The sequence below is a fragment of the Macrosteles quadrilineatus genome, unplaced genomic scaffold (genome assembly GCF_028750875.1).
Source record: "Macrosteles quadrilineatus isolate MER2022 unplaced genomic scaffold, UCM_ALF_1.0 Scaffold_9__3_contigs__length_116548681, whole genome shotgun sequence".
Lineage (NCBI taxonomy): Eukaryota > Metazoa > Arthropoda > Insecta > Hemiptera > Cicadellidae > Macrosteles > Macrosteles quadrilineatus.
In genome coordinates this window covers 47,089,172-47,117,075 of record NW_026542602.1, presented here as the reverse complement: position 1 = coordinate 47,117,075, position 27,904 = coordinate 47,089,172, and the positions used below count along the sequence as shown (strand labels likewise).

General features: G+C 36.7%; 3 protein-coding genes across 3 annotated transcripts in view; 1 reads left to right on the top strand and 2 right to left on the bottom strand.

Annotated features, from left to right (window-relative positions):
* LOC129002196 (von Willebrand factor A domain-containing protein 8) overlaps nt 1–18,062 on the top strand; it is an 87,186-nt gene extending 69,124 nt beyond the window's left edge. Inside the window, exons 14-26 of the mRNA XM_054429833.1 lie at nt 41–242; nt 861–1,009; nt 1,316–1,472; nt 1,974–2,154; nt 3,842–4,047; nt 4,708–4,849; nt 5,269–5,468; nt 6,216–6,371; nt 10,035–10,143; nt 10,390–10,510; nt 11,157–11,346; nt 16,780–17,018; nt 17,668–18,062. Of these exons, the coding sequence (XP_054285808.1) occupies nt 41–242; nt 861–1,009; nt 1,316–1,472; nt 1,974–2,154; nt 3,842–4,047; nt 4,708–4,849; nt 5,269–5,468; nt 6,216–6,371; nt 10,035–10,143; nt 10,390–10,510; nt 11,157–11,346; nt 16,780–17,018; nt 17,668–17,776 (2,161 nt within the window). The 3' untranslated portion in view covers nt 17,777–18,062. The remainder of the gene's footprint in view (nt 1–40; nt 243–860; nt 1,010–1,315; nt 1,473–1,973; nt 2,155–3,841; nt 4,048–4,707; nt 4,850–5,268; nt 5,469–6,215; nt 6,372–10,034; nt 10,144–10,389; nt 10,511–11,156; nt 11,347–16,779; nt 17,019–17,667) is intronic.
* A 2,299-nt stretch (nt 18,063–20,361) lies between these two features.
* LOC129002849 (centrosomal protein of 78 kDa) lies at nt 20,362–22,283 on the bottom strand. The gene has a single exon (XM_054430941.1). It carries the CDS (start codon nt 22,280–22,282, stop codon nt 20,588–20,590), a length of 1,695 nt encoding a protein of 564 aa, XP_054286916.1. The 5' UTR covers nt 22,283; the 3' UTR covers nt 20,362–20,587.
* Nucleotides 22,284–25,833: 3,550 nt separating this feature from the next.
* Nucleotides 25,834–26,814, bottom strand: LOC129003411 (keratin-associated protein 4-12-like). Its single transcript, XM_054431703.1, has one exon. It carries the CDS (start codon nt 26,812–26,814, stop codon nt 25,834–25,836), a length of 981 nt encoding a protein of 326 aa, XP_054287678.1.
* Nucleotides 26,815–27,904: the final 1,090 nt, after the last annotated feature.

Sequence of the window (27,904 nt, the reverse complement as noted above, 5' to 3'; positions counted from 1 at the left end):
ATAGCATTATTCTGCACACCTTATTACAATTTTGATGTAGGTTTCTGCCTCCCTTGGCGCGTCAGGCTCTGGAAGCAGTTCTGAAGAGGTCTGGTATACGACCTGAGCAGAAGAGCCACAGTGCTACCACTACGATACAACTTACAGACGACTCGGTGACGGTTGGCGACACTACGGCAGCCCGAGCACCTACTACAGCTGCTAGCAAAGTGCCTGACATCCTCTTCTATGATATTCCCCAGGTAGTTACATAGATCAGTCTAATCTGAAAAGTCTACAATGATGTGGCTTAATTATCTGTCGGCAGTACAATATGTTTGTGGTGGCAACTATGAACGTTTCAGTGCATAATTATCGAACCATCTTCATACAGTTAGTACACTTCTGTTACCGCACTAACATTCTTGGACGGATTTCCATCCCACCGCTGATGCACTCTGGCTTTCCTATACGGAACCGTTGCATCCTGGGGCATTGCTACTAGTACATCATTATTCCTAGTGATTGCAGCCCTTGTCAATAATTTTTTTCTGTGCATATGCAATAGCTATTGTGTGTATTTATGGTTTCCTGAACAGTTTTGGAAAACAAAAATATTAGTCAAAATACTAAGAAACTAGTAAGAGGTTTGAGGCTATGTTTTGTCTCAAAATGCCGCTCCCGTACTGTTTAGAAATTCTACAACCAGAAATTTAGGTACCAATGGGTTGGCTAGCACCTAGCACTCAATTTCAACTGTTGTTGATCCTTTTACACAGCAAACTAATCATAGAACACAATTCATACTCAACATCACTTTTATATCATTTTACTTCGCAATGTAAAATACTTTTTTATCTGTTCACTGTTATTGTCAACAGCATGTTGTACTGCTAGAGAGGCTACTGCAAGACTATCTATTAGGAGAGCATCTGCTGCTTGTAGGTAACCAGGGAGTGGGAAAGAACAAAATAGCAGACAAACTGTTGCAACTGCTCAACCGGCCGAGGGAGTACATACAGCTTCACAGGTGCGAATTAATGTTACTAAATATTTTTCTGTTACTATGTAGCTCTACTGTACTTCAAATCTCTATTATCATCAGCTAAAATGAATTACTGTAGTATCTCTTTGCTACTCTAAATAGTGCTGTACATTCTCCCTACTGCAAGAGTAGTTTCAAATTGGGTTATTAATCCCACATGAGTTGAGGTTTTTAAAGCTTATAGTCTGTGTGGACAAAGCAATACAAAATAAACCGTTACCAGTATTGCTATAATGGGAATATTTGGTGATACTACAAATTTTAGGTGTAACGTATGCTGGATTTGTTTAGGGACACTACAGTACAGTCGCTGACTCTGAGAGCCAGTGTCAGAGATGGAGTGGTGGTGTACGAAGACTCTCCCTTGGTACAGGCAGCTCACACAGGTCACGTGCTGGTGGTGGACGAGGCAGACAAGGCCCCCACTCATGTCACTTGTATACTCAAGGTTTGTTATCTGTTTGCATATAGTATTTAATTGTCAGACAAATAATTTTGCCTAACAAAAGCAATTGCAGGAATGACCTTGAAAAATCAAGCTATCATGCAGGAGGGAACTTGATGATATAATGGAGAAATGTTTATGATGTTGTCATGCTTGCCGGAGAGGACTACAATATCGTGACTGTGGAAATGACCACAATGTTGTCATAATCATCTATGATATTCTGAAAGTCTGGACAAATTTCTGATCCTTCTACAAACAAAATCAATCCATGTTTGATGAAGCACATTTTTATTGACCTCTGGAAATAAAAGACCCAAGTGGACTGAATTATTTTATTCATCATACTTTTCAAATTTGAGCATCTTATGGAAAACACAGTCGCAAACTAAACATGAATCTGCTATGTCTCTTAGAGTTCTTAGACTTCTGTCTCTCATATTACATTTTTTATGCCGTGATCTATAAACATACCACTGATTGAGTGATGGCTATGTGGTGTAGACTCTGGTGGAGAGTGGAGAGATGATATTGTCAGATGGCCGCCGCATAGTTCCTGCTGATGATCCACGAGCTGTCAACCAGAGTCCAGGCATCATCCCGCTACATCCCGACTTCCGGATGATTGTCCTTGCCAACAGACCGGGCTTCCCTTTCCTTGGAAATGACTTCTTTGGAGCACTAGGTAATAACTTTTGTTGCTTGTTTTCTTTTCAAATCCTCCAGAAGACGCTGTTCGAATCTATATATATAATTCCGTAAGTCAAATTTTTGTAAAGAAATTGTGAGTGACTGGATGGCCGTAGAAGGATGGGATGGGTCTTATTTTAAAGGTCTTGACGTGAATTTTGAGGGAAAACTATTCATTTTTCTTATTTTTTTACCATAAATTCGCAACAGAATAAAACTTTTCCCATTAAAACAACATGGGGTTTAATTTGTTTACATCTTTTGAAATTAAAACAGAAGTCATTTACTGCTGATTTCTGTTTACTTCAATACTGCTGATCGTGCTATATCTTGAAAACAGTGATCAATACACGCATTTGGTTTACTTTTAGCCAGTCAACTATGAAATGTATACTATAATAAAACTGAAATCTTGAAGATTAATCGGAAAAACGTCTGCATTCTTTGTTTATATTTAAATCATATACTCAAGTTTCATTTTTTCATGCTTTTACGTTATTGTCGTGTTAAAGGAATAAACGACATAGAATAAATATTCTGTATAAATAATCAAAGAGTCGAAATTAAATCTAACTTCTGTTTTGTTTTTATTTTTAAATCATATGTTCAAGTTTATTTTAAATGATGTTGTTTTCTTTATATTTCTACACATTTTAAGGTTAAGGTTGTGTTAATATATACAACTAAAATAACCTACAAATGTTATTGGTTCTAAAATGGTGTATTTGCATTCCTTCGTAAGTAAATATTTTTTTAGTGCAGTGAATATACAACGTAGAGTAATCATATTCGATCATACTTTTATAAAATCACCAGGGATTCAAGATGTTTTGGTATGTAGGCTGCTGGATATATATTCTTTTCATAATAAGTACTGTAATTAATATGAACGCCAGGGGAAGACCACAAAGGCGGGGAGCTGTTCATAGGAATGACAGTGCGCGTAGAATAGCAAGAGTAGATAATGACGAACTTAATCAAGATATGTTACAACCCCTTTTTAGGAGACCCATGGTAGACGAGAGAAATGTAAATATCCATGATGCAGGATTACTGGACCAAGAGTGCATTCAATGTAGTGCTCTTCATTTTAGAGAAGAACTAACGAATAATCATTTTATGACATGTTGCCATAACGGACTTATTAACCTTCCTCAGCCAAAAACTAATGTAGAACTTAAAAATTTGTTTGAAGAGAGCCCACAACTGTATAAATTCATTCGACAATACAACAGTGCGATGGCTTTTGCTTATTTTTCAGCCAGTAAGAAATATATTCCAGGAAAAGGACCATACTGTTTCAAAATTCAAGGACAGATTTATCGTTCAATCTCAGATTTGCTGCCTCAACATGATGAAGACCCCGTGTATGGCCAATTTTGTACATTATTGACACATCAACAGCAACAGAAATTCGTCAAAGGCGTCGAGAAAATAGTGACTTAAAACCTGAAATATTGTCAAAACTAGCTGAAATTCTATTAGAAAATCCATTTGCACAAATTTACAAAAGAGCTTCGGAAGAAATTTTTTAATTTTGTGTAAATTGTTTACTAAAAGTCAAGATGACCTAAATTACAAAACTATTACATACATTATTGCTCTCTATTTTGATGTCCTGAGCCACATTCAAGTGACCCATCCAACGCTGGTGTGCTGAATGGTAAAGCATCTGTCTACAGGTGACTTGTTCAGTTGCCACGCTGTAGACAACCCCAGTGCCCAGTCAGAGGAGGCGCTGCTGGCTCACTATGGGCCGGACGTTCCGTCGGAGACTGTGTCTCGGCTAGTGGCTGCGTTCTCCCAGCTGCGTGACTTGGCGGATCAGGGTCTGGTCAGCTACCCGTACTCTACTCGAGAGGCCGTCAACATCGTCAAACATCTCCAGGTAATACATGGAAACTAACTTTAAGATCTACTAGTTAGGATTTGATTCATGAACATGTTTGTTTGTTATGCTTTAACATAAAAAAATTGGATCAATTTTACTGAAGTTCATTTCACTTGTGAGTGTTTTTTTTATGTCTACGCATGTGCCATTTTGAATGAAAAAAACTATATAAACTGTTCAAAGAAATTACAAATTTATTTGGATATGCCATGGATTGAACTCTTCCTTCTTACTCCATAGTCTGAGATGCTCAACAATAGCAACACAAGCCTGTTAGGTGTTTTGCCTTGTTGTAACATTTAGTTTTGACTTAACATAACATAATGTATTAATCTGTATTTTTGGACTGATCCATCCATGTTCAATACTAGCTGCAAGTGTCAGTCATTCCATCCTAACTGTTTAAACATTATTTGTGTGTATTCTGTATAGGTATGTTTTAAATTTTGATTGTAATATTTACGTACCAATTTTTCAAAATCAATGCCTTGTCAAAAACGAATTTGTGGTTCTCGGTACTGGTACTTCTCTCAAGAACTGGTAGTACTGAGAATTAATTGCCTTCAGTTACATAACTAACTTTTCATAGTTTTACTTTGTTATTCTGTAGTCTGTAGTGTATTGCTGAGGTTATTGATGTGCCATTTGATTTTCAAGGCTTATCCCAAAGACTCGCTGGAAGACATAGTGAGCAATGTGTTTGACTTTGATGTCTACAGTCAGGATCTTCGAGACACTATACTGCAAGTGTTAGCTCGACACGGCATCAACGTACAACTCTCACTGGCCGAACAGAAACGTGAGTTATGTGCTGGAGTGTTAAATTTATAAATACTTATTTTCCTATAAATTATTCAAAACCGAAGAAATAGTAGATCTTTCAATGCTGAGTGTTAGATCGTGAAATATTGATTACTATAATTTTTGTACGGTATATCCCTTATGTTGCAATTTTTATTTTCATATGAAACTGTCTGTGCACAAACTAACGCAACCCAATGTAGAGAGAAGGGGGTTCAGAAAGTGTTCATGGCAGTAAATAATATAAACAATAAGACATTTTTTTTAACTTTAGTAACAATTACTTCCAGTAGGTTATCACTTGCTACCCCTCCCTTCCATTCACCACTAATTCACCTGTCAAACAACTTCCCCCACCCCTCCTTTCATTTCCCACCCTTATACCACTACTTACATTCAACAGTTTTGTATGTACAGACCGGGAATATCTACAGCTGACTGTACAGAGGGAGAGCGGAGAGGATGTGTCGAGTCCCAAACATGGAAAAGTGGATGAGAAGGGAGACCCCCATGTGGGGGGCAATACCTGGGCCGGGGGTACGGGGGGCAGGGACACTGCAGGGCTCGGAGGTAAGGGGGGCCCTTACAGATTGGACGCTGGACACACCGTCTACCAGGTATGTCTAGTGCTGAAGTTTTGATGACTTTACTTTTGTAGCTTGTTGGAAAAGAAATAATTTCTTTATACCTAAATTGGTTCATTTCAAACAAGACCAATCAAAATGTATATTTAAGTTTTAAAATTAAGCCTTACTAAGTTTGACAGTCTTTCATTCTTTGTGATTGATAAAGTGGTCAGTGGCCTTGAAATATTTAAATTTTGTGTGTAAATATTGTGCAGACTCACCTACTTTACAGACTAACCTGCTCATCAAAACCTAAACTGTTCCTAAGTCTTACTAATATTATTAATGTGAGTTTTTATGTTTTTTTTATGATTGCAATGCTTCAACATAATTAATGATTTCCAATTTCTAAACCATCAAATATTCGGTTAGGATAAAAACAGAGAGTAGACAAAGGGGGTTGACATTGTTACTATTTTCCTTTATCTTACGTTTTAGCAAAATTGTAAATCATGAATATATATTAGTTAAATAACTGAAATTTTTGGCAATCTTCCCTGACCTAGGCCTGATAGGTTCCTGTATTAGGCCTTATTTTGACATTGGTCGGTGCTTTATCTTCGGCGCTAGATTTTTTTACAACGATTTTCTTGTCATTCCAAAAAATTTGATTCATCCATAACTAAATTCAAATTACCCATGTTATTTTGCCACTAATTATATAGTCATTTTAATTTAATAACTGTTCAAATTCCATTGTATAAAAAAAAGGGTTTAAATATTTATTGTGGCCCGAAGGTGAGTGATGAAGAGAAAGCCGCAGTGCCGGAGCATGTGCGCAAGGCTGCGCGGGAAATGGCACAGAAAGCATTTAAGGAGAAGCTGCGCGAGATCAAGATGAGTGAATACGACGCCTCTCTGTATGAACAGTTCTTCATGGCCGTCAGCAAACAGGTGTGAAGTTTTATTGGAGTTATTTACTTGTTTGAGTAGAATAAGTATACGGATGGCATAGTAGTATATTTAATCACTAGGACCCTAAAAGACTCGTTTTGGTATTAGGCTATGTTTGAGTTGGATGAGCGAGAGTTGAGAAACTAGTGCACAAAACCTGCACATTGTTTACAGTTTACAAGTCAACTCTCTAAATGGCTACCATTTTGTTTTACTACTACTAGGTGGCGTTCGCAGAGGCATCCACAAAATTGAGCGGAGTCATCAAGGGTTCATATTATATTGTTAGCGAATTTCCCATATAGGGAATAAGCTATTACCGTAGTACTCATGGTAAGACCTGGACGCGGGACCGATTTTTTTTTTCGTTTTGAGGTCCCTAGAGGCCAAAAACACCATCCGTTCAAATTCATATATATATATATATTTATATATTTATATATATATATATATGTGTGTCCGTCAGCACGATAACTCGAGCAAAAATGATCCGATTTTGATGAAATTTGGTACAAACGTGTAAACCTACGTTTATTCGAACGAGTTCGCGATCCAGCATGATCGGACCATGGGAACGGGTGTTTACGGGGGGTTTTATGGGGTAAAAATAGGTTTTTCCCATTTTTGACCCAAAAAACATAAAATTTAGCAATTTATTTCCAAACCATTTTGTAGAGCTTCAAAAAACAAATAATTTAGTATATTGAAGCGTTATTATGCGCCTAATGGTTACGGAGAAAATTCCAAATAATTGTAAATTTAAAATTCACATGTTATTCTTATGGAGAATGAGTAAACTGTTGTAGTTTGCTTGTTTATGAACATATTTTGATCAAATTTGGAAAATGTTTTTATTTCTTACTAACTATTAACATTTTACAAAAAAAAAAAACAGTTTTACCCTCCCTGATGCAGCAAACCTAAGTACTTGTTAAACTAATTCTATTTAAATCGGGAATAAATGTTATATTTTTAAGTAGACATTTCAGTATAAATCCAATCAGTCAAATGGAAATTCGCTTAGTCTGCAGGTTTGCTGCGGCGGGGGTATTTTTATCATACTGCAGTAAAAACAGTCGTCATTGGTGCATACTTTGCGGGTCTAAAGTAGCATTTTTACTCTTTAGGGAATAAAATTCGTTTTTAGCCTCTATGGAGTAAAACTCAGCTGTTGTAAACTCAGTTGTAAATATCTATTGTAAACTATTGAATACGCATCGAAATATGTAACGATTCGTGCTTCATAATCATTTTAACCTAAAGTCTACAGTCTCTTCCCATAGCATTTTAGCATTGCAGATACATTAATCCATTCCCACACTCAACACTGCCCGCCTTTACTACTTCCTTCACCATCCCCTACGTCGTGGACCTGTTTCCCTCTCTTCCCATAGCATTTTAGGATTGCAGATACATTAATGTAATTGCCAAATACACTTCCCGCACTCTGCACTGCTAGCCTTACTACTTCCTTCACCATTTCCTACGTCATAGACCTGTTTCCATCCCTTCTCATAGCATTTAAGTATTAGATACATTTATCTAACTGCCCAAACGGTTCCCTCACTCTGCACTGCCAGCTTTTACTACTTCCTTCACTACTTCCTACGTCGTGGACCTGTTTTCATTACTTTCCATAGCATTTTAGTATTTTAGATACGTTAATCTAATTGCCACAAACATTGCCCACATTCCGCACTGCTAGCCTTTACTACTTCTTTCACCATTTTCTATGTCGTGGCCTTGCTTCCATCCCTTCTCATAGCATATCAGCATTGCAGATACATTAATCTAACTGCTACAAACGGTTTCCAGTTCCCAAACTCCACACTGCTCACCTTACTACTTCCTTCACCTCTTCTTACGTCGCAGACCTGTTTCCCTCTCTTCCCATAGAATTTTAAGATTGTAAATATCAATAAGATACCTTAATCTAATCGTCATAAACAGTTCCCACACTCCGAAAAACTCGCCTTTACTGCTTAATTCATCACTTCCTACGTCACGGACCTGTTTACCTTCCTTCCCTTAGCATTATTAGAATGCAAATACCTTAATCTATTGGTCATAAACAGATCCCACACTCCGGACAGCTCGCCTTGACTACTTCCTTCACCACTTCGTACATCGCGGACCTGTTTTCCTCCCTTCCCATAGCATTTTAGGATTGCAAATACCTTAATCTAATGGTCATAAACAGATCCCATACCCCGAACAGCTCACCTTTACTACTTCCTTCACCACTTCCTACGTCGCGGACCTGTTTCATTCCCTTCCAATAGCATTTTAGGATTGCAGATACCTTAATCTAATTGTCATAAACAGTTCCAACCCTCCGGACAGCTCGCCTTGAATACTTCCTTCACCACTTCGTACATCGCGGACCTGTTTTCCTCCCATCCCATAGTATTTTAGGATTGTAGATACCATAATCTAATGGTCATAAACAGTTTCCACACTCCAGACAGCTCGCATTGACTATTTCCTTTACCACTTCCTACGTCGCGGACCTGATTTCCTCCCTTCCCATAGCATTTTCGGATTGCAAAACCTTTAATCTAATGGTCATAAACAGATCCCATACCCCGAACAGCTCGCCTTTACTACTTCCTTCACCACTTCCTACGTCGCGGAGCTGTTTCCTTCCCTTCCAATAGCATTTTAGGATGCAGATACCTTAATCTAATTGTCATAAACAGTTCCCACACTCCGGACAGCTCGCCTTGACTACTTCCTTCACCACTTCCTACGTCGCGGACCTGTTTCCTCCCTTCCCATAGAATTTTAGGAATGCAGATACCTACCTAAATCTCATCGTCTTAAACAGTTTCCACACTCCAGACTGCTCACCTTTACTACTTCCTTCACCACTTCCTACGTCACGGACATCAAGCTCGTGTCGTCATTTGATTATATTTATGATCCATACCACCGTTTATGTTCTAATATCTGTGGAATAATGCTAACAGCTATTTATTTATCTACTGCATTCAAAAGTCAACAGCTGATCATATGTCTTTGTTTATGTGTCAAATACTGCTTCCATAAGGATTACATTGAAACTTTGAGACCCAGTGGGGCGGATTCCTGAAAGACTTTTTTAACGCCATATAGATGTTGGCACTCACCGATATGGTCTTTATCACCATGCAAAATTTGAAAACGATTGATTCAGCCGTCTAGGAGGAGTTTGCGTATTACGAAATGCATAAAAGTCGACGTATAAGAGCTTCGCTCAATAAACTAACAGCTGATGTCGAGGTATCCCAATATTATCCATCCAAATATCTAAAAAGCCCACAGTCAACCATGAATGTGTTTCCTCTATGTAACTTCGTTTGTGATTAAAAATTATTATGATGAAAGACTGCTGGCTCCATTTCTAAACCATCAAAATACAACTGACTTTTCTCAGAATGGAACCTGATCACTAGCAAGCTCGAAAATCACCCATCAACCTAGCTAACATGGTATTACATAATAAATTTTACCAGCTAGAATCAGCTGATCTTAGAAGGTAACAAAATAATCTATTCTATTCAACATTTATCTTCACCTTGAACTACGCACATTATGGTATTTGAATTATTCCTGGAAGTTGTACAAATTACTAGTTTATTCTAAACTTGTTCATCCCTAATCCTAATCCAATTGTTATGCCAGGTACAAGCCCTGAGGGTTATAGTGAACAGCCTTCAGGCAAGATCCAGGGACAGACTGTGGCTGAGGAATCAGACAACAGGCGAACTGGACGATGCTAAACTTATCGAAGGTATTGCTGTTATGTTAGGTAATATTGAAATAAAATAGTACTGTAGAAGAAATCATGGTGGAGTGATTCAAACAATAACAATAACAATGAATTAATAGAAGCATCTAGCACGAGCAATTTGTTGCTTTGTAATCTATCGACGGTCCTTGCGGTTTTATTTTAATCGTCACTTTGTTGTATTGCTTTTAAAGCATATAGGGACTTCTACGATAGAAATGTAAATGAAAATCTTCCTCGTATTTCCAGGGATAACGGGTGAAAAGAACATATACAAGCGCAGAGGAGAAAAGGAGCCGGAGGTTGGAACTCCTCAGACAAAACCTAAGAGGCTCAAGCTGGTGGTGGATGTGTCAGGCAGTATGTACAGGTAGGTTGTGCATAGTGTGGCCTTTAGTATATGCCCTATTGGGATCAATTCTTTCTAAACATAAAGGAATTAAACCACCAGAGTTTAATACAAAAATGAACACAATTTGTGTAAAATAAGTGCTAAACGTTCGTTAGGCTTGGGATTGTTGTGACAAACATATTGGGATTGTTGTATTTGAAGTGAACTTAAAGTAGAATAAAGTAGACTTTCTGACCTTTTGTTTGGGTTTGGACATCTCAGGACCCCAGATTCCTAAATAAAAATTTATCCAAGTTTATTACAAAAATGAACAGATACGCTGACCACACATTATAGGAGTGAAACTAGAAAAAAGGACAGCAATAATATTTTTTATGTATTTAACAGCACTTACTAGTTGGACTTTTTTGTTCCCCGTGGACCAAGCAACATGTGTTTGATTGAGACAATATGCAGGAAACTGGATTCTATGAATTTAAAATAAAACGGATCCGAAAAAGTGGAAGTCTACGGTACTATAAATGAGGAAAATTCATGTGAACAAGGTGAAAACGTGAAATTAAAGAATTTCAAATGATTCAACTTTTGTTTTTAAACAAATATTGTTAGTTCAATATTTAATGAAAATCAAAATGTGAGTAAATATTTTTTTCATCTGTGACAGGTTCAATGGGTTTGACGGAAGGTTGGAGAGGGAGATGGAGGCGGTGGTTTTAGTGATGGAGGCATTCCAAGGCTATGAGGCTCGGCTTCAGTACGACATTGTAGGTCACTCGGGAGAGGCTGACTGTATACCACTGGTGGCCCCCGGACGACCTCCGGCCAACAACAAGGAGCGGCTAGAGGTTATCAGGGTGAGTAGAGGATGACGAGATAGCTGATAAACTGGCAGACGTGACCTCAGTTTCAGACTTTGTTGGAAGTTAGCATTTCTGTGGAACTTCTCAAGGATAGTCTTGTCATAGGCTCAGTAGATTTAGAATTTAGCACCACAAGGTAAGCAAGTTCACTCCTCCCTCTCAGACAGGCTGGCTCTAGATAGGAGGCAACTCTGACAAGACAGGAAAGAGCACATCGCTTGAGGATCCACAATAGGAACACATCATGCAGGAACTATGGGCAGACTGAGGAGACTGCAGGTCCTTTTTCTTGTCTGCTCAGCTATCAAATCAATGTATTAAGGTGTAGCACTTTTTGAACTAAGAGTGGACAGACACCTGCCTCAGGAAAAGCTCTTAGACAGGATGCTGCAGTTCAGTTTATCAAGCAACTAAAGTTTTACGGACTACGTACTGAGGCACTACGGAAGGAGTGCAAACAGCCCACATCTGCCTGACGCACCCATGGACAACCAATTTGGTACCTCTGCACAAAAACAAAAAGTTGATAGTGGTCTTCAGGGTGAGTGGCTACAGCAGGAGGAAAAAAATAAAAAATTTAAATAACAAGGTTTAATTCTTGGTTTTGAGTTCATGTTTGTTATGTTACCTAACATATATATGAGCGTAAGCCACTTTAAATAATTGAAGGAAGAAAATTGTGTTGAATTAATTCAAAGATACCATCTTTTATGAGCGGTATGTAAAGTGTACTGCCCAAAACAGCTGTCACCTGTCAGATATGGTTTTCAAGCATTTGTAAAATGGTAACATAGGCTAACTTGAGTCATTACATACAATTGTGTTTAAATTTCCTAACTCCACTGTTTCCACAACATAACGTCACATCAACTTATTATCCTGGAGCATCTTTTGATTATGTATTAACCCAATTAGAGAGACTCATAAACAAGTTTGATAAAAATGACCGAATAATACTTATAGGCGGAACTAATAAAACAGACTCTCAACATCAACATAATATTCTTATAAAACTGGATAAGATCATAAAAGCATTCAAGGCTGAGATTGTATTGACTGAACTGCCATATTTATATCATCAACCGTACGATGGCAGAAAGTTCTTTGAAATCGAAAAATGCAACTCAGAACTATTAGCGCTATCAATACACAGTAATGCTAAATTTCTCATTTTCAACCACCTACTAAATGAGAAGTATCATTATACAAAAAATGGACTACATCTAAACCTGAAAGGGAAAACTACAGTCTGCAACTCCATATTCTCTTGGCTAAGTAAAGGTACAAGAACAGAAAATGATAGTCAAGCTACAATTCAAAACTTAGTTAAAACTATATATACTTCACCTACGCAAGATGCCTCAAAGACCAAATGCAATCCACACAACATCCACGTTATTGAAGCAGACATGGCAGCTATGATAAACAAATACTGCAAGGATACATCAACGGCTTTTGCACACTGCATATCAGCTGACACTGATGATGTAAAAAATATGTCAAAGGGTGTTGCACTGGTATTTAAGAGCCACTTTGGAAAGCAAACACCATCAGACAGAATACACTCGTGCCTGGCTTACCAAAGAAGACAAGGGGAATCTGGGGTATATAGTCTAATCACAAAGAGCCAGTTTTTCAGAAAACCATCACAAGCTAACTATGATCGAGCATTTCATGCACTGACCCAGGATTTCAAGAAGAGGGGTCTCAAGCACCTCATATGTTCCCCTATGGGTTGCATAAGAGACCAAATAAAATTGGAGCATTTTGCTGAAAATATAATTAAATTCCAAGAATCAACTGGTGCCTGCATTGACATAGTACTACTACAAGAGGAGAATCCAACGAGAAATCTCTGGAGAGGCCAGCCCTACAGTCAATTTTTACAAAAATTAAAACTTTTAACTACAAAGCACACGTCAGGAAACTCTATGATGCTACTTCCCACCAACCAACATCAGATGGATGACGACTCATTAGACAAACCACAGCACGAGACTTCCCAGCCGACCCTCCACAACATCATGTGTGTGTCAAGTGAAGTGCAGGCTGTTATGCCCAGTCCAAGTGCAAGTCCCTCCCCACACCTTGCTCCTGGCCCACATTCCTATGTGGAAGCAGTGATACAGGGCAGTGCAAATGTCAGTGTAGTCAGTAATGTTAGTCAAGTTTACAATGGAGGTTCTGGTGATGGTGTTGCTTCATCAAATATTCCTTTTTTAGAAATTTGCCCAGAAAAAAAACAGAAACTGCAGATATAGCAAACAATTTGATTAACCAGCAAACACTATTAACAAAAGTAACATTTCCTCAAAAATACAACTGTTATAAGAAATTAGATGCAATTCTACATTGGAACCTCCAAGGAGTAAATAAAAAAGTTGAAGAACTAGAATTGTTTATTTTAAATTTAAAAGATTGTAATGTTAAAATTATATGTATGAATGAGCACTGTGTAAAAAAAGATAGTAGCTACTTGCTTAACAGAATGTTAAACTTTAGCTTGGCAGATGGTTATTTTAGGGAAAAATCGGAGGGAGGTTCTTGTATATTAGTCCACGACTCTTTGACTTATGTTGTAAGAAATGATTTAAAGATATTTAATGATGAATATGTATTTGAAGGATCATTTATTCAGATTAATTCACTAGCATTAATAATAGTGTCAATTTATAGAATACCTGGCAATAAAGTTACAAAGGAATTTCTAAGGAAGCTTAATAATTTGTTCAAACTACTATCAAAAGAAAAGAAATGTTTTAAAATTTTAATTGCTTCAGATATCAATATAAATTTATTGGTTAGGAATACAAATTCAGACCGATTTCAGAATATTGCTAGTAGATATGGTTATAATATACATTGTTTTGAAGCTACCAGAACAACAGTTAATACTACTTCCTGTATTGACAACTTTATATCAAGTCAGAATTATAATGGCTCTCTACTGTATAATATTAAGCACTGTCTTTCAGATCATAATGCCTTGGTTTTATCATTACCTGAGACTAAACAGTGTACTCCTAGCATTCCTAGAAGATTTTTTACTGATAGTGGTTGTGAGCAATTTTTATTTCTACTTAATAATAGGCTGCAAAACTTTTTTATTTTTGATTCATGTAATAGTAGCTATAACTGGTTCTTAAATGTATTTATTACTACTATGTATGAATGTTTTCCACTTAAAATATCAAGAAAAACCAAGAAAAAATCAAAATCAACTTGGGTGTCTAATGAAATAAAATTATTAGCTGACAAGAAAAAAGAATTGTATCAATTAGCTAAGCAAACAAATAATGTACAATGTAAATTAGACTATAAAAATTGTAAAAAAGATCTTAGAAACGCGATTCATAAAAGTAAACAGGTAGCTAATAATAAATTTATTCTAGACTCAAATAACAAAATGAAAGCTACCTGGACCATAGTCAGAGAGGAAATAGGACAAACTAGAGAAATGCCTACAGAAGAAATTCAATTAGAGATGGACGGCAATCTGATTAAAGATCCACAAAGCGTAGCTACCTGTTTTAATCATCATTATGTCAACACAGTTAATTATCTCAAAATCCCTAAAGTTCCGGTGACAGACACTAATGTAGCTTGTAATACATCTCTTAAAACATTAACTGAATTCAAACCCACAGACACATTAGAAATCATTAAAATAATACGAGGTCTAAACAATTCCCTTGCTGTTGGATGGGATGAAATTCCAATCAAACTCATTAAATTGTCAGAACACATCATAGCTCCAGTTTTAAGCAAAATAGTTAATCAAAGTTTTTTAAATGAAGAATTTCCCGATAAGCTCAAATTTTCAGAAGTGAAACCTATTTTCAAAAACGGATCAAAAACAAATATACAAAATTATAGGCCTATTTCTCTACTTAGTAATCTTTCTAAAATATTTGAAAAATTGATTCACCATCGCATAACTGATTTTTTAGAAAATAATAATTTACTGTCGCCATCTCAATTTGGCTTTAGAAGAAATCATTCAACAACCTTGGCTCTCACTAAATTTATCAACTCAGTTTCGGAGGCTCTGGATGGATCACAGAGTGTTGCGGGGGTTTTCTGTGATCTGTCCAGGGCTTTTGATTGTGTGGACCATCAACTTTTAATCTACAAACTAAAAAACATTGGTATAAGAGAAAAGGTCTTAGGTCTTCTCTCAAACTACTTACTAAATAGAAAACAGCGCACAGTAGTTTACAAACAAAACAAACGGTTTCCGTCTAGATGGGATAGTGTCCATTATGGTGTACCTCAAGGTTCTATTCTGGGACCATTGCTATTTCTGATTTTCATTAATGACCTTGATTCAAATATAAGTGGTAGTTTATTTTTGTATGCTGATGATACTAATGTCGTGGTAAAAAACAATGATTTTCACCAATTAGAAAAATCAATTAAAACAACTGTGGATGAACTAAAAAAATGGTTTTTCAAAAATGGTCTTTTAATGAATGATTCTAAAACCCACTTAATGCACTTTAAAATTAGAAATGGTGAGAAAAACAAGTTGGAGAATTTATCTTGTGGAGAGCTAAAATCAGTCAATACCCACAAGGTTCTAGGAATACACTTTGATTATAAACTAAAATGGGAAAATCATATTCAATATCTGTCCAAAAAGTTGAATTCGTTTAGGTTTGCACTCAGTGTAATTAGTAATACAACATCAATGGATGTATGTAAAATGGTATACCACGCCTACATCGAATCAATAATCAGGTATGGAATAGTACTTTGGGGATGTCAGCCCCAAACTAAAATCCTTTTTAACGCTCAAAAATCAATAGTGAGGACTATGGCTCCAGTTAAAAGAAGAAAAAGCTGCAGATCTTTATTTAAAGATATTGGTATCTTAACACTTACAAATCTTTACATAGTTGAAATTGTTAAACTAATGTTTAATGATATTAAAATTTTTGATGACTAAATTCAACCATACCTATCCAACACGACATCAGAACAAATTGAAATTTCCTCGGCATAGGCTTTCATTCTATGAAAACTCTCCAAAATACATGGCAGTAAAAGTTTATAATAAATTGTACAGCATTTTACAAAAAAATAATTCCAAAAACTTAGCCCTTACATCTGTACATAAACTTCTCTTACAAAAACCATACTACACTGTAGAAGAGTTTTTTAAGGATACTTTTTAAACTGATACGCTGAATGATAAGGTCTTTTCTAGTTATATGAGATATTTTACTTATGTTAACTTTATTATTTTTAGTTTAGTTTTAGTTTAAGTTTATATTCTGACGACACTCCAATCTTTTGTACCTTGTGCATTATAAGATGTGATGAGTAAATAAAGAATTTGAATTTACAGCTAAAAATATTTTGTATTGAAAATTGCCCATTCTTTCTAAAGCACCTTAATTGTATTTTTACTTGTCATGTTTCTAGACTATGCACGCTCACGCTCAGTTCTGCATGGCTGGTGACCACACACTGGAGGCTACAGCCCATGCTGTGAAGTCTCTAGCAGAAGAGGACTGTGACGAGGCTATTGTTATTGTCCTATCCGACGCCAACTTGTCTAGATACGCCATCCCAGCAAACAAACTCACCTCCGCACTGACACTGGACCCTCGCGTGGACGCTTACGTAATCTTCATCGGGTCACTTGGTGATCAGGCTACAAGGTAAGAGATCGGTTTAAAAAAATAAGGTTATTGAGGTTGAAAATTTACATCCTTGTAAAAACTGAATTGTGTTATTACATTTTATTTTAGACTGTCTAAGTATGATGGATTGGAAACAGTTACAACTAGTGATGGTAAATAAAATAAAATCTTGAATTGAACTTCATGATGGATGGCCTCTGGATCGAATAAATTAGATAATAAAGGTTAAAGTTAAGTATCTGTTGTCTGTCAAAAAGGTCCGTTGGCAGTTCATCTGTCTTATGGATTGTTTGATAGACAACAGGTAACTTAACCTATTAATACTTGAATTTAAGTACATTTTAATTTTTGTAAAATATGATAAGGAATCTAATGTGGAAATGAATTTGAACTATTACTTAATTTAATTTAAATTGATTATAATACTATAATACTTCAAAGCTGATATTGCCAGAATTGTAATGTCACGATAATTTCCAACAATTAATTGTAGAAACGTCTATGGGCATCTTGCAATCTCTGCGTCATCGTGGTCATCTCCCGCAATCAAGGCTGCAGTTAAATTCACGGTATTGAAGAATTATCTATGAAATAAAATAAAATGTTAGGTTAGGCTAAGATTCAGAATTGTGTGTAAATAGTTAACCGTGTGTTCCGTGTTTTACAGACTAGTAGAGGCGTTGCCAGCTGGCAGAGGTTTTATCTGCATGGAACTTCACTTGCTACCACAAATCCTGCACCAGATATTCGCATCATCTATCCTCAAAACCCGATGACAAACCTGATACTAGAAACCAATTTCGTATACAATATTTTTATACAATTTGTACAATGTTTAAGGGTATGTTAGGAGTTAGGTTATCTATATTTTTTAAGTAAGAATTATGATTCACTCTTTATCAATAGTATATTACCATCGAGCTTAGGGTAAAATGTGATTTTAGCTTCCTTAATTTATTTTACTTATATAGGTTTCTATGTGGTTCTTCTGTGATAGACTAATGTGAGTCTTATACCCTAAAGTTGTGTTTTCACACTATAATAAATGTTGAATATGTTTTATTTTGTGTTGATTTCCTTGCATTTGTGACCTATGCACAAGTATTATAACAATATCCCAAAAATACAATTTTAGGAAAATTGGGTTAGGAAAAATTAATTTTTTCATACACAAACTAGCTGACCCGGCGAACTTCGTATCGCCTAAGTTATAGTTACGTTTAATTTTCAAGATGATCTCGTTCGCATCGCTCAATCACGTCCTGGTTGAAGTTCGTTCGCTACGCTCACTCACCTTTGGGTTTGAGCTCGTTCGCTACGCTCACTCACCTTTAGGTTGGAGCTCGTTCGCTGCGCTCACTTGCCTTCAGGTTAGCTCGTTCGCTACGCTAACTCGCCTCCAGGTTGAAGTTCGTTCGCTACGCTCACTCACCTTTGGGTTGGAGCTCGTTCGCTACGCTCACTCACCTTTAGGTTGGAGCTCGTTCGCTGCGCTCACTTGCCTTCAGGTTAGCTCGTTCGCTACGCTAACTCGCCTCCAGGTTGAAGTTCGTTCGCTACGCTCACTCACCTTTTGGTTGCAAATTAGCTGTTGTCATAAATGTAAAAGAAATAATAGTGCTGCACCCTGTTGGTAATCCTTGTAACTTTAATGCTATTGAACATCATAGAACAGAACCAACTTGTTTAATTGAAACAGCTGTTAAGATTCATTAATTCCATTTCTCATAAGGTTAACATGGGAAACTCCAGAGCCACTGGGGCGGAGCCCTTTTAAGAATTTCGAAACGGGAAATAGTTTACGTCCGATTCGCATACCTACAGAATTTACACACCAAATTTCATAACGATCGGTGAAGTCGTTCCGGAGGAGTTTGCAGACAAACACTGTGACACGAGAATTTTATATATTAGATAGAATAGTCTTCTCAGACACAGACAGCTTAGAACCATTTGGTGGGTTCTAGAAAATGTCTGTTCAATTAACCTTCAAATTATTAAATTAAGTGTCTTCTCATAATAATCCATCCTGTTCGTGCATTAGCAATGGAAGATAATCATGAACTGGAATTTGAAGTTTTTTTTTAACTTATAGAGCATCTTTTCATACTGTATTTGATTTCAGAACAAATACAATCTTTAATACAATCATCATCATCATATACAGGGTGATTGATATAAGTGTGCCAGCCATTTTATTCGAAAACTATAAGAGATATAAAAAAAGTTAAATGGTTTAAGTCCCTTGGATTTTTTATTAAAAATGTTATAGTCAAGTCAAAAAAATTATTTTAGCCGCCATTTTTCCAATATGGCCGCCAACTTTGATTTTTCTTATGGAACACCCTGTATTTTATGATGTATTCTGGTAGAAAAAGTAATTTTAAGACGATTTTATTCTTGTGGTTTTTTTCATAAACCTAACCGTTTCAAAGATAATAATGGTTTAAGTTGTGAAATTTTTAATGGTTTTCGAACAAAACAGCTGGCATGCTTGCTTAGGGCTTTATCAAAACTCTTTCTCATGCAGAAATTTCAAAACTTTAACCATTATTATCTTTGAAACGGTTAGGTTTATGAAAAAAATCACAAGAATAAAATCGTCTTAAAATTACTTTTTCTACCAGAATACATCATAAAATACAGGGTGTTCCATAAGAAAAATCAAAGTTGGCGGCCATATTGGAAAAATGGCGGCTAAAATAATTTTTTTGACTTGACTATAATTTTTAGTATAAAAAATCCAAGGGACTTACCATTTAACTTTTTTTGATATCTCTTATAGTTTTCGAATAAAACGGCTGGCACACTTATTTCAATCACCCTGTATATTAAAACGTGACAGGGTTTTTTTCACGATTCTGTATGAACCACTTGACTGATTTTCATGATATTTGTGTTGAATGAAAAATAATTTTGTAAACTAGGCAATGTCAAAACCATAATTTTAGTTTAGGGTTTCAGTTTTTTTGAAATTATAGAATTCTAGAAAGTCTAGCAGCCGACACTAACATTTTAGACTAGCTTATGGTATAACACCAAATAATACAATTTGCTTAACATAACAGCTGTAAAGATTTAACGTTTGTGGCACAAATTCAGCATTTGAATGAAAATGAAATGGCATACATAGAATTGACTTATTTATACTATGTGTAATGCTATAATCATTGATACGTTCATTTATTCGGTAAGAGGATGACAGATTATTTAAATATACATAGTAAAATGTTACCATCCAGTCTGAACTCTATTCAGTTTTAATCGACTACTTGATTCCCGTACATAGGACGAGCCAACAGCTAGTAAAGTATAAAAAAAAATACAGAATATGACCAAAACAATACCTTTTTAAGCTGGAAATTTTATTTTGCAAAATAAACTTGGAGTTATACAACGTTTTTAGGGCCACAAAATTATTGCCGAGTGTTTGTGGTGGTGCTAAATTAGGTAATACAATATTTTATAACAGATTAAGTCATAATAGAAGATATGTATATCTTCAAAAACCTTCTTCTGATGAAGTGAAGATTCTGAAAATTTCTCAAAACTTGAGCACTAACATGATACAAGATAAAAAACCAATATTAGCTTGATATCAATTTCTCAAACAGTAGTTGTGCTTTTGAAGGTGCCTCTTCTGATTTTAACACAACTGGTGTGGTAGCTTCATTTTGGTCATGGAATGTGTCATCTGGCCTGTATAAGGAAATGTTTGACTTGGATCGGAAGCGGAGATTCTCGTTCATAGTTTCTATCAAGAAATCTACACTGTCAATATCTTCCTTAGACTTATCGCATTCTGCTGTCACAATGTTTTTTTCTGGCACCGATTTAACTGCTTCCAATTCATTGTTATTGCGCAGTTGAACTGAGCTATTGTCCCGTTTCGGTATGTCTTCTGATGAGTTATTTGAAGGGACAGTAACTCTTTTGTAGTTTTCAAGCTGCTCTTCAAGCTGCTTTCTCTTTTGAGTTTCTTCTTCAAGACGCTTTTTAAATTCTTGAAGCTGGTTTTTCACGAAATTTAGTTCTGAAAGAATACTTTCATTGCTTTTCTTATAATGAATTCCTACTACAGGCTGGTTGTTGAATCCTGCAGGTCTAGCAGAAGAGACAGACCGAGCTCTGCGCTGCCATTGAGTTGAAGGTGGGATCGTCATGATTGGTATACGAGGTTTCGCTTTGCTGCAAAATGTTGTGTTTGATACCACGCTTGGCCTCATGCTGGATTTGCTAATGGAAGTTCTGATACTGCTTGCCGAACCAGTCCTCATATTATCTTCTTTCAGCCACTGGAACTCTAGGGTAGCGTCTGCATTGTTTTCCGCCAGTTGCTGAACAACTGCCCCTACCATACTCTTTGGTATCTTCGTATTTCCTCTGAGATCCAGAACAGACAAAAACTGGTTCTCTTTGACCAAATTCAGAACAAGTTCTCCTCCCACTAAAGATACGTTGCAGTCCTGCAAATCTAACGCTTTTAGCCACAGATCATCTATAAGAGTATCGACAATAATCTTAACTCCTGCATCTCCAAAAGGGTTATGATTGAGAGTAAGTCGTCGCAAACCAGGCATCGAATTAGGATTGACTGGACGATAGCGAAGTGACTGCTTCCAACTTTCCCCGTAGCGACTCAACTTCTGATACTTGAGGAGGTCACATAGTATGCCAACACCTTTTTCAGTGATGGAGCATCCGCTCAAATTAAGCCATATAAGATTCAAACGGTGGCGAAAAACGTAACATAGACTAGCGCATCCTTCATCTCCGATCTGACAGTAGGGAAGTGATAGCTGCTGTAGATTGCGGCAAACTTCTAGTCCCTTGTTGAGACGATTCAGGGAATCGGCTCCTAAGGTTAATTTTTCCAGCAGTAACCCAGTAAGAGCAGAAGAATGAGTTAAGCAATTTGATAACGCTTCTGTCAATTTCAACACAACTTCATCTGTAATGTTTGCACAAGATGTGATAGTAGATTGGCTTTGACTTTTTCTAAGGTTCATTTGGGAGACTTTGGATTTGTTATATTTACTCCTTACACTGATAAAATGTAAACATCTATCATTGCTTATTGCTTCCAATAGTGGTTTCCATTCCTCCGGTTTGAGCCTGTCACCTACAAAATCTAGAAACTTATTTGAAGTATTTAGTTCAATTTTAGAATATGGCGTAATATTAAAGAATCTGCAAAGGCTTGGGTAAGATTCCATGAAGTTATGAACGTTTTTCTTCTGATCTGTGGTTGATGGCGACATTGCCGATTTCAAAAGAACCATCCTGAAAAAAAAAACAAAAAAGTAAGGGTAAAAACTATAACATCAAAATTTCAAAATGGTGATTTTTAGTACTGTAGATAACCATGAGGAGGTAATCAACTACTAAAATTGCAATTCTATGAAAACGGCTGAAATTCAACTGACATGTCCTGTAAATTCTGGAAGTGAAACTATACTACTAGTAAATATCTTTAACACTTAAGATTTTTGTAATAGGGTGTTGCTAGCCTAGTCGTTAGTGTCTCGGACTTCAGTGCAAGAGGGGCAAGTTCGATTCCCCCGGCACACCCACAAATCATATGGGTTTGGAGTTTGGACTGCTTTGGAGTTTTGGGTGGGGGAGGCATCAAACATGGTTAATAGGCCTAATCAGGAGAAAAGTATAATTAGACAGGTGAAAGGGTAATTTATGGGTAATAACCCGGTAGGAATGGGGACTACCCCGAATTAGGTAATATATCCCCGAAATAGGGAAATTTAGTCAAAAACAACCTAAAAATTAGTTGTTGTGGCACTGTCCTGTCGCTTGGTTTGTTGGAGCGTTGATCTATTGGTACGTGGTGATGTTTGTCGACAGGGAGCAAAGACAGGAAGACAATCCCGTAAACATAAGCCATTGCAAAGGCGTTGGACGTCCAAATGTTACAAAATAACCAATGGTTATATGAAACACAGATTTCTGAGGGTAGAATTCCGGTGTTGGACTTGTCATATCTGACAACCGGGAGTAGATTTCCGGGGGTTTATTTCCAGGAGTAAAATTCTGTGGTAAGGCAAATCACTTTATTAAGCAAACAATTACCGGTACATGTACAGTATTAATTATTTAATAATATATTGGAGGTAAATTTACAGTCGCGGGCTGTTTCTCGACCGTGTAAGTTATAGGCCCCCGCCCATTGTGACGTCAAAATAGCCTTTTTTGATGGGGGTAAATTTCAGTGGGTAAAATTTGGCTATACCCATACCATTCCCAACCATTTTGTAGAGCTTAAACAAATAAATAATTTAGGGTACACTTCCATGTCAACTGTTGGCACAAACAACCGAATGAAAATATCGATTGATATATCGTTCGGTTAGTTATAGGTAAGGTTAACCTAACCTAACCAACCCATAACGATGTTTCGAATTAAATAATCGAATAATCAATATTACACATTCGGTTGTTTGTGCCAGCAGATATGGAAGTGTACTCATAATTTAGTATATTGAAGCATTGTTGTATGCCTAACGGTCACGGAGAAAATTAAAAAAATTGTAATTTAAAATTCTTATGTTATTCTTATGGAGAAAATGAAAACTGTTGTAGTTAACTTAACTACAATAAAATTAATAACTTAACTTAATAAAATTTGCAAATTTATTTATTTCATACTACACTATTGACGTTTGGTCAAAAAACACTTTTTACTTTCCCCGTAGCAGCAAACCTAAGCACTCGTTAAATCTAATGCTATTTAAATTGAGAATAAATACAGTATGTCTTATTTATGGAAATATTTTAGTAAAAATGTAATCAGACAAGTGGAAATTCGCTTAGTCTACAGATTTGCTGCGGCGGGGGTGTATTTATTTATTTAATTTAATCTTTTAATTTGTTTGAATCGTAAATAGATTGCCAAAGTAGGCAGAAATATGTTTTGTAACAGCTTGCTAATTTGAATTGAATTGCTTGAAGAAATACCTACTTAAGTTAGGTAGCCTACTACAACTACAGTACCTACTAATTAAAGAAAATCTTTTAAGTAGGCATTAGCAACATGTCAAAGTATACTTTACCTGAAAGCTAATAAATATCGTTGAACACACACACTTTTTTTAAAGTTAATTTAGTCGGGAAAATATAGTTAGCCTAACATATTTAGTAGTAAACAACTGTCAACTCTCAAGCCGAAGCCAAGCCTTGTTTTTGTTTATATTATTGTTGTTGCGTTGCCTAGTGATGTGATTTTTTTTGCGGTTGAGGAGAGGGCTAGTAGGTACGGCCATGACTAAGTATCATGGAGCTTTCATTTTCAGGTCCCAATAGTTTTGTTATCGTGGGACCTGTCATTGATTAAATATTACTCCTTAAACCCATGGTGCCTAGCGTGGGATTCTTAATTTTGTCTTCCTGCATGTAAGCAAATGACGCTGTTGTAAAATAAGGGGTATGATTAGAGTATGTGCGTTCGACTTCTTTTAGACACAGGGACATAGATGTAGATTAGCTTATCTTCTCCCCCCCCCGCTATTATTTTGAGAGTAATTTTGTAATAAGCCATTTTTTTGCAAAGGCTAACAAACAAAAGTAGACTTGTAATCCCACTGAGCTATAATTCTAACTGGAGGTAGCACTGAATGTCAAAGATGCGTGTCGCCAGCCGCCATGTTTGCGTGAGTCTGGTGTCATAAGAAGCCATATTATTGCTATAACTATTATTATACTTGGCTTAAAATACCTACTTTGTATGGTCGCCATTTCAAAGAAAATTATTAAAGTATTAAAAGTATTCAAGTATGACAAAAATACTCACTGCTATACCAACCTAGTTATAAGAAGCCATGTTATTGCTATGGTAAGAAAACTTACTGCTATACCAACCTAACAAAGTCAGCGACTCGCTTTTGACAGACTTCTGCCATGGCAGTGCTACCTCCAGTTATAATTTTAGCTCAGTGTGTAATCCAAATGTAAAATCTGAAGCTTTTTTATGTCTAGTTTACGTTGATCACACAGAGCGCTAGTGTAGACGAAATGTTTAAGTTAGTAGTTTTTGAATATATGAAAAATAACAAAAACATGCCAAAATAACAGGACGGAACTAATATTAAAGTTCTGTCTTCATCTGATCCAGGGTGATAAATCGAATGGCTATTATAGTCATATAGCCATATAGCTGTACTCTTTGGCTGTACAAGGGCAGGTGATTCCTAAACAAAACATTTTCAAGTTATTTAAAAAACTTATAATACTATCAATATAGTAAAACGTCTCCGAACCTAAAATACATTTGAATGGTCTTCAGACGCATAATAACCATAGTTCATTAGGCCTAATAGATTAATTATCCTCATGGATCAGTTGAAATAGTTTGGGTACTATGGGAGATCAAGTATTTGATCTCCTTTACGGACAGTCGTATTTCTACCATAAATCAACCTGCAATATCAAAGGGAGTGTCCAGGCCGCGGCCTTCGAAGTGGCAACGTCGCAAGTGGTGTTGTAACAGCTGTTTTGTTGAGAAGCAGCTAATGGTATTTTTGTATTTACAAAGTATTTGTTACTAGACTATGACAATATTGACTCCACTTCAAATGTACAGATGACGTCTGTCACTAAACAACACCACTTGCGACGTTGGCAATTCTACCAGGCCGCGGCCTGTAGTTAGGGGTGGCCGTGACTATACCCTGCCATACCCTGACCCTAAATTCTGAGAAACACTTATTCAGCATGTATAATTAATTAATACTACTAGTCATTATAAAATGTATTATCGATATTTTAAAACATAGTACTGAACACACAAAGATATTTAAATTATAAACAAACAATATCACTTTTGCTACAGTTTGACCAACATAACGCCTACTGGAATGACCGAATCTGTCCGACGAACCTTTTGACTAACACAACAAACATTCGCACATGCATCAGTACACGGTAGACAATCGAAGTCAGCTCCACAAGCAAGCCGTGGAGATGTCGGACAGCAGGTGCTGCATTTGCAGCAAGGGTCGGGGGATAAATTTGGTTCATTTGGACAACAGTTGAAACGCCCACATGGTCCGAATCTATTTATTCCATAGCATCCACCTGCATTGGAAATCCTGTGGGGTTCGCAAGTGCTGCAGTTAGGTGGTGCACATGCATTAAAAGCGCGAGGTCCACATTGGTAGCAGTCGTTCCTATTGCACGGACTTTTCTGACATGAAACGCAATCCCGAGGTTCACATGGATTCAAAGCACAGCTGTCGCCAGGATTGCAGCTACTCCATTTCATAGGGCTGGGGATGTTTTGGCTACACTGATTGTAACCACAAGGTCCACACACTTGGCGAGGTCCGTTCCAAGTATTGCAGCAAGTCTTTCTACACAATGGTGTCTGGGAGTTCACTTCACACTTCTGGGCCTCCAGATAGTTCACTCGTTGACACAAGTTATTGACAAGGTTGTCCAGGCAGCATACACGCTCTAAGAGAACACGGATGAGTTCAAGCTCACATTGATCTCGGCAAGGGTTGTAACATCCGTTAGCGCATTCCAAGTCTCTTCTTATGCCAGCTAACTTTTCTAAAATAGGCTTCAATGTACACCTCAAGTAGTTAAAGTCTGCAGCCCGCTTGCAGCAGGATACGTATCTGATAGCTCCCTCCAAGCGGTTAACTTCATCTTCGAGAGAGCAAATGTCTTGCTCGAAGCACCTCAGTTGGTTGTTAGGATACGCTTCTCCTCGGCACGGTGAGTCACATAATCCGGATCTACCAGTGAATATTCTTCGGATTTTGTAGAAAACCCCGTTGTTTGATTCCGGTGGGCAACACATAGTACATTGTGTGGATGTAGTTCATGTAGTTTAGGTATATTGACCGTTAGTCAACCTGTATTAAATTACTGTAAATAATCGCGTAGCTCAACAATTTAAACTGTGTAAAATGTGTTTGAATACCTAGTGTTTTAGAAAAATAGTTAATCAATCACCACTGAAAATTTACCATGTTTGTTGTTTTGTGTTCAGAATTTAACTACCTATCCATATGGTGGAGGAAACATCCAGTATTACTCACAAACAACTATACACACACAGCCCTTCAGTATAGAGGAATCCATACTTTATTCGTTATTCAAGGTTATATCATTGATTATAAAACAGTGTTTCGTAATTCAATTCAATTCAATTATTTAAGATGGGGACGCCACTATGTGCGTATTTTAACCCAAATATGAGTGAAGGATGAGTGGCGCGATCTTGTAGTCTTGTTAGTGACTAAGGCCGACATGTTCCTTAGACACAGCTGTTAATTAATAGCCCATACAGCTAATGGCAACTAAGGGACCTACAGTTTATAGTGGAATCCGAACCACATTTTCCCTTGTAATTTACGAATTGGTCTAATTATCAGGATAATACTGCGGATAGTCGTAGTACTCACTAGTGCGGACGTTAATCCACACCAGGGAGCATCGCATCCACAGTGCATCCCTATAAATATCCACAATTCGTGACCTCCCAGTAGCTGGATTACAGGACGACGCCACCCGTCCCAGTCCATTCTTAGTGGCAATATTTATACAACTGATGGTATGTAATTAATTATGCAGGATGAAATTTAGAAGAGTTTAATATAATAATATATACTGCATTTTCTAATCTTATTGTATTGAGTAGATTTCCATCTAGATGTAATTATGGCACGCTTTTCATTAATATTAAATGCAAAATTCCTAAAGTAGATCCTTTAAGTGAGGTGGATAGAAATTTTAATTTAGGTAGAAGAAAATTTAACGCAAACATCACTAAAAACACGAGAGGCGATGTTAGAGGTACTTTTTATAGAAGTTTGTCCAAACAATTCAATGTTTGCATTCAACAAGGACTCTAGAAGTTTGTTTACCCTTAAAAACCTCCATTCAAT

Excerpts from the sequence above, each read along its gene's own strand:
- LOC129002849 (XM_054430941.1), bottom strand. The coding sequence starts at position 22,282 with ATGGTTCTTTTGAAATCGGCAATGTCGCCATCAACCACAGATCAGAAG.
- LOC129003411 (XM_054431703.1), bottom strand. The coding sequence starts at position 26,814 with ATGTGTTGCCCACCGGAATCAAACAACGGGGTTTTCTACAAAATCCGA.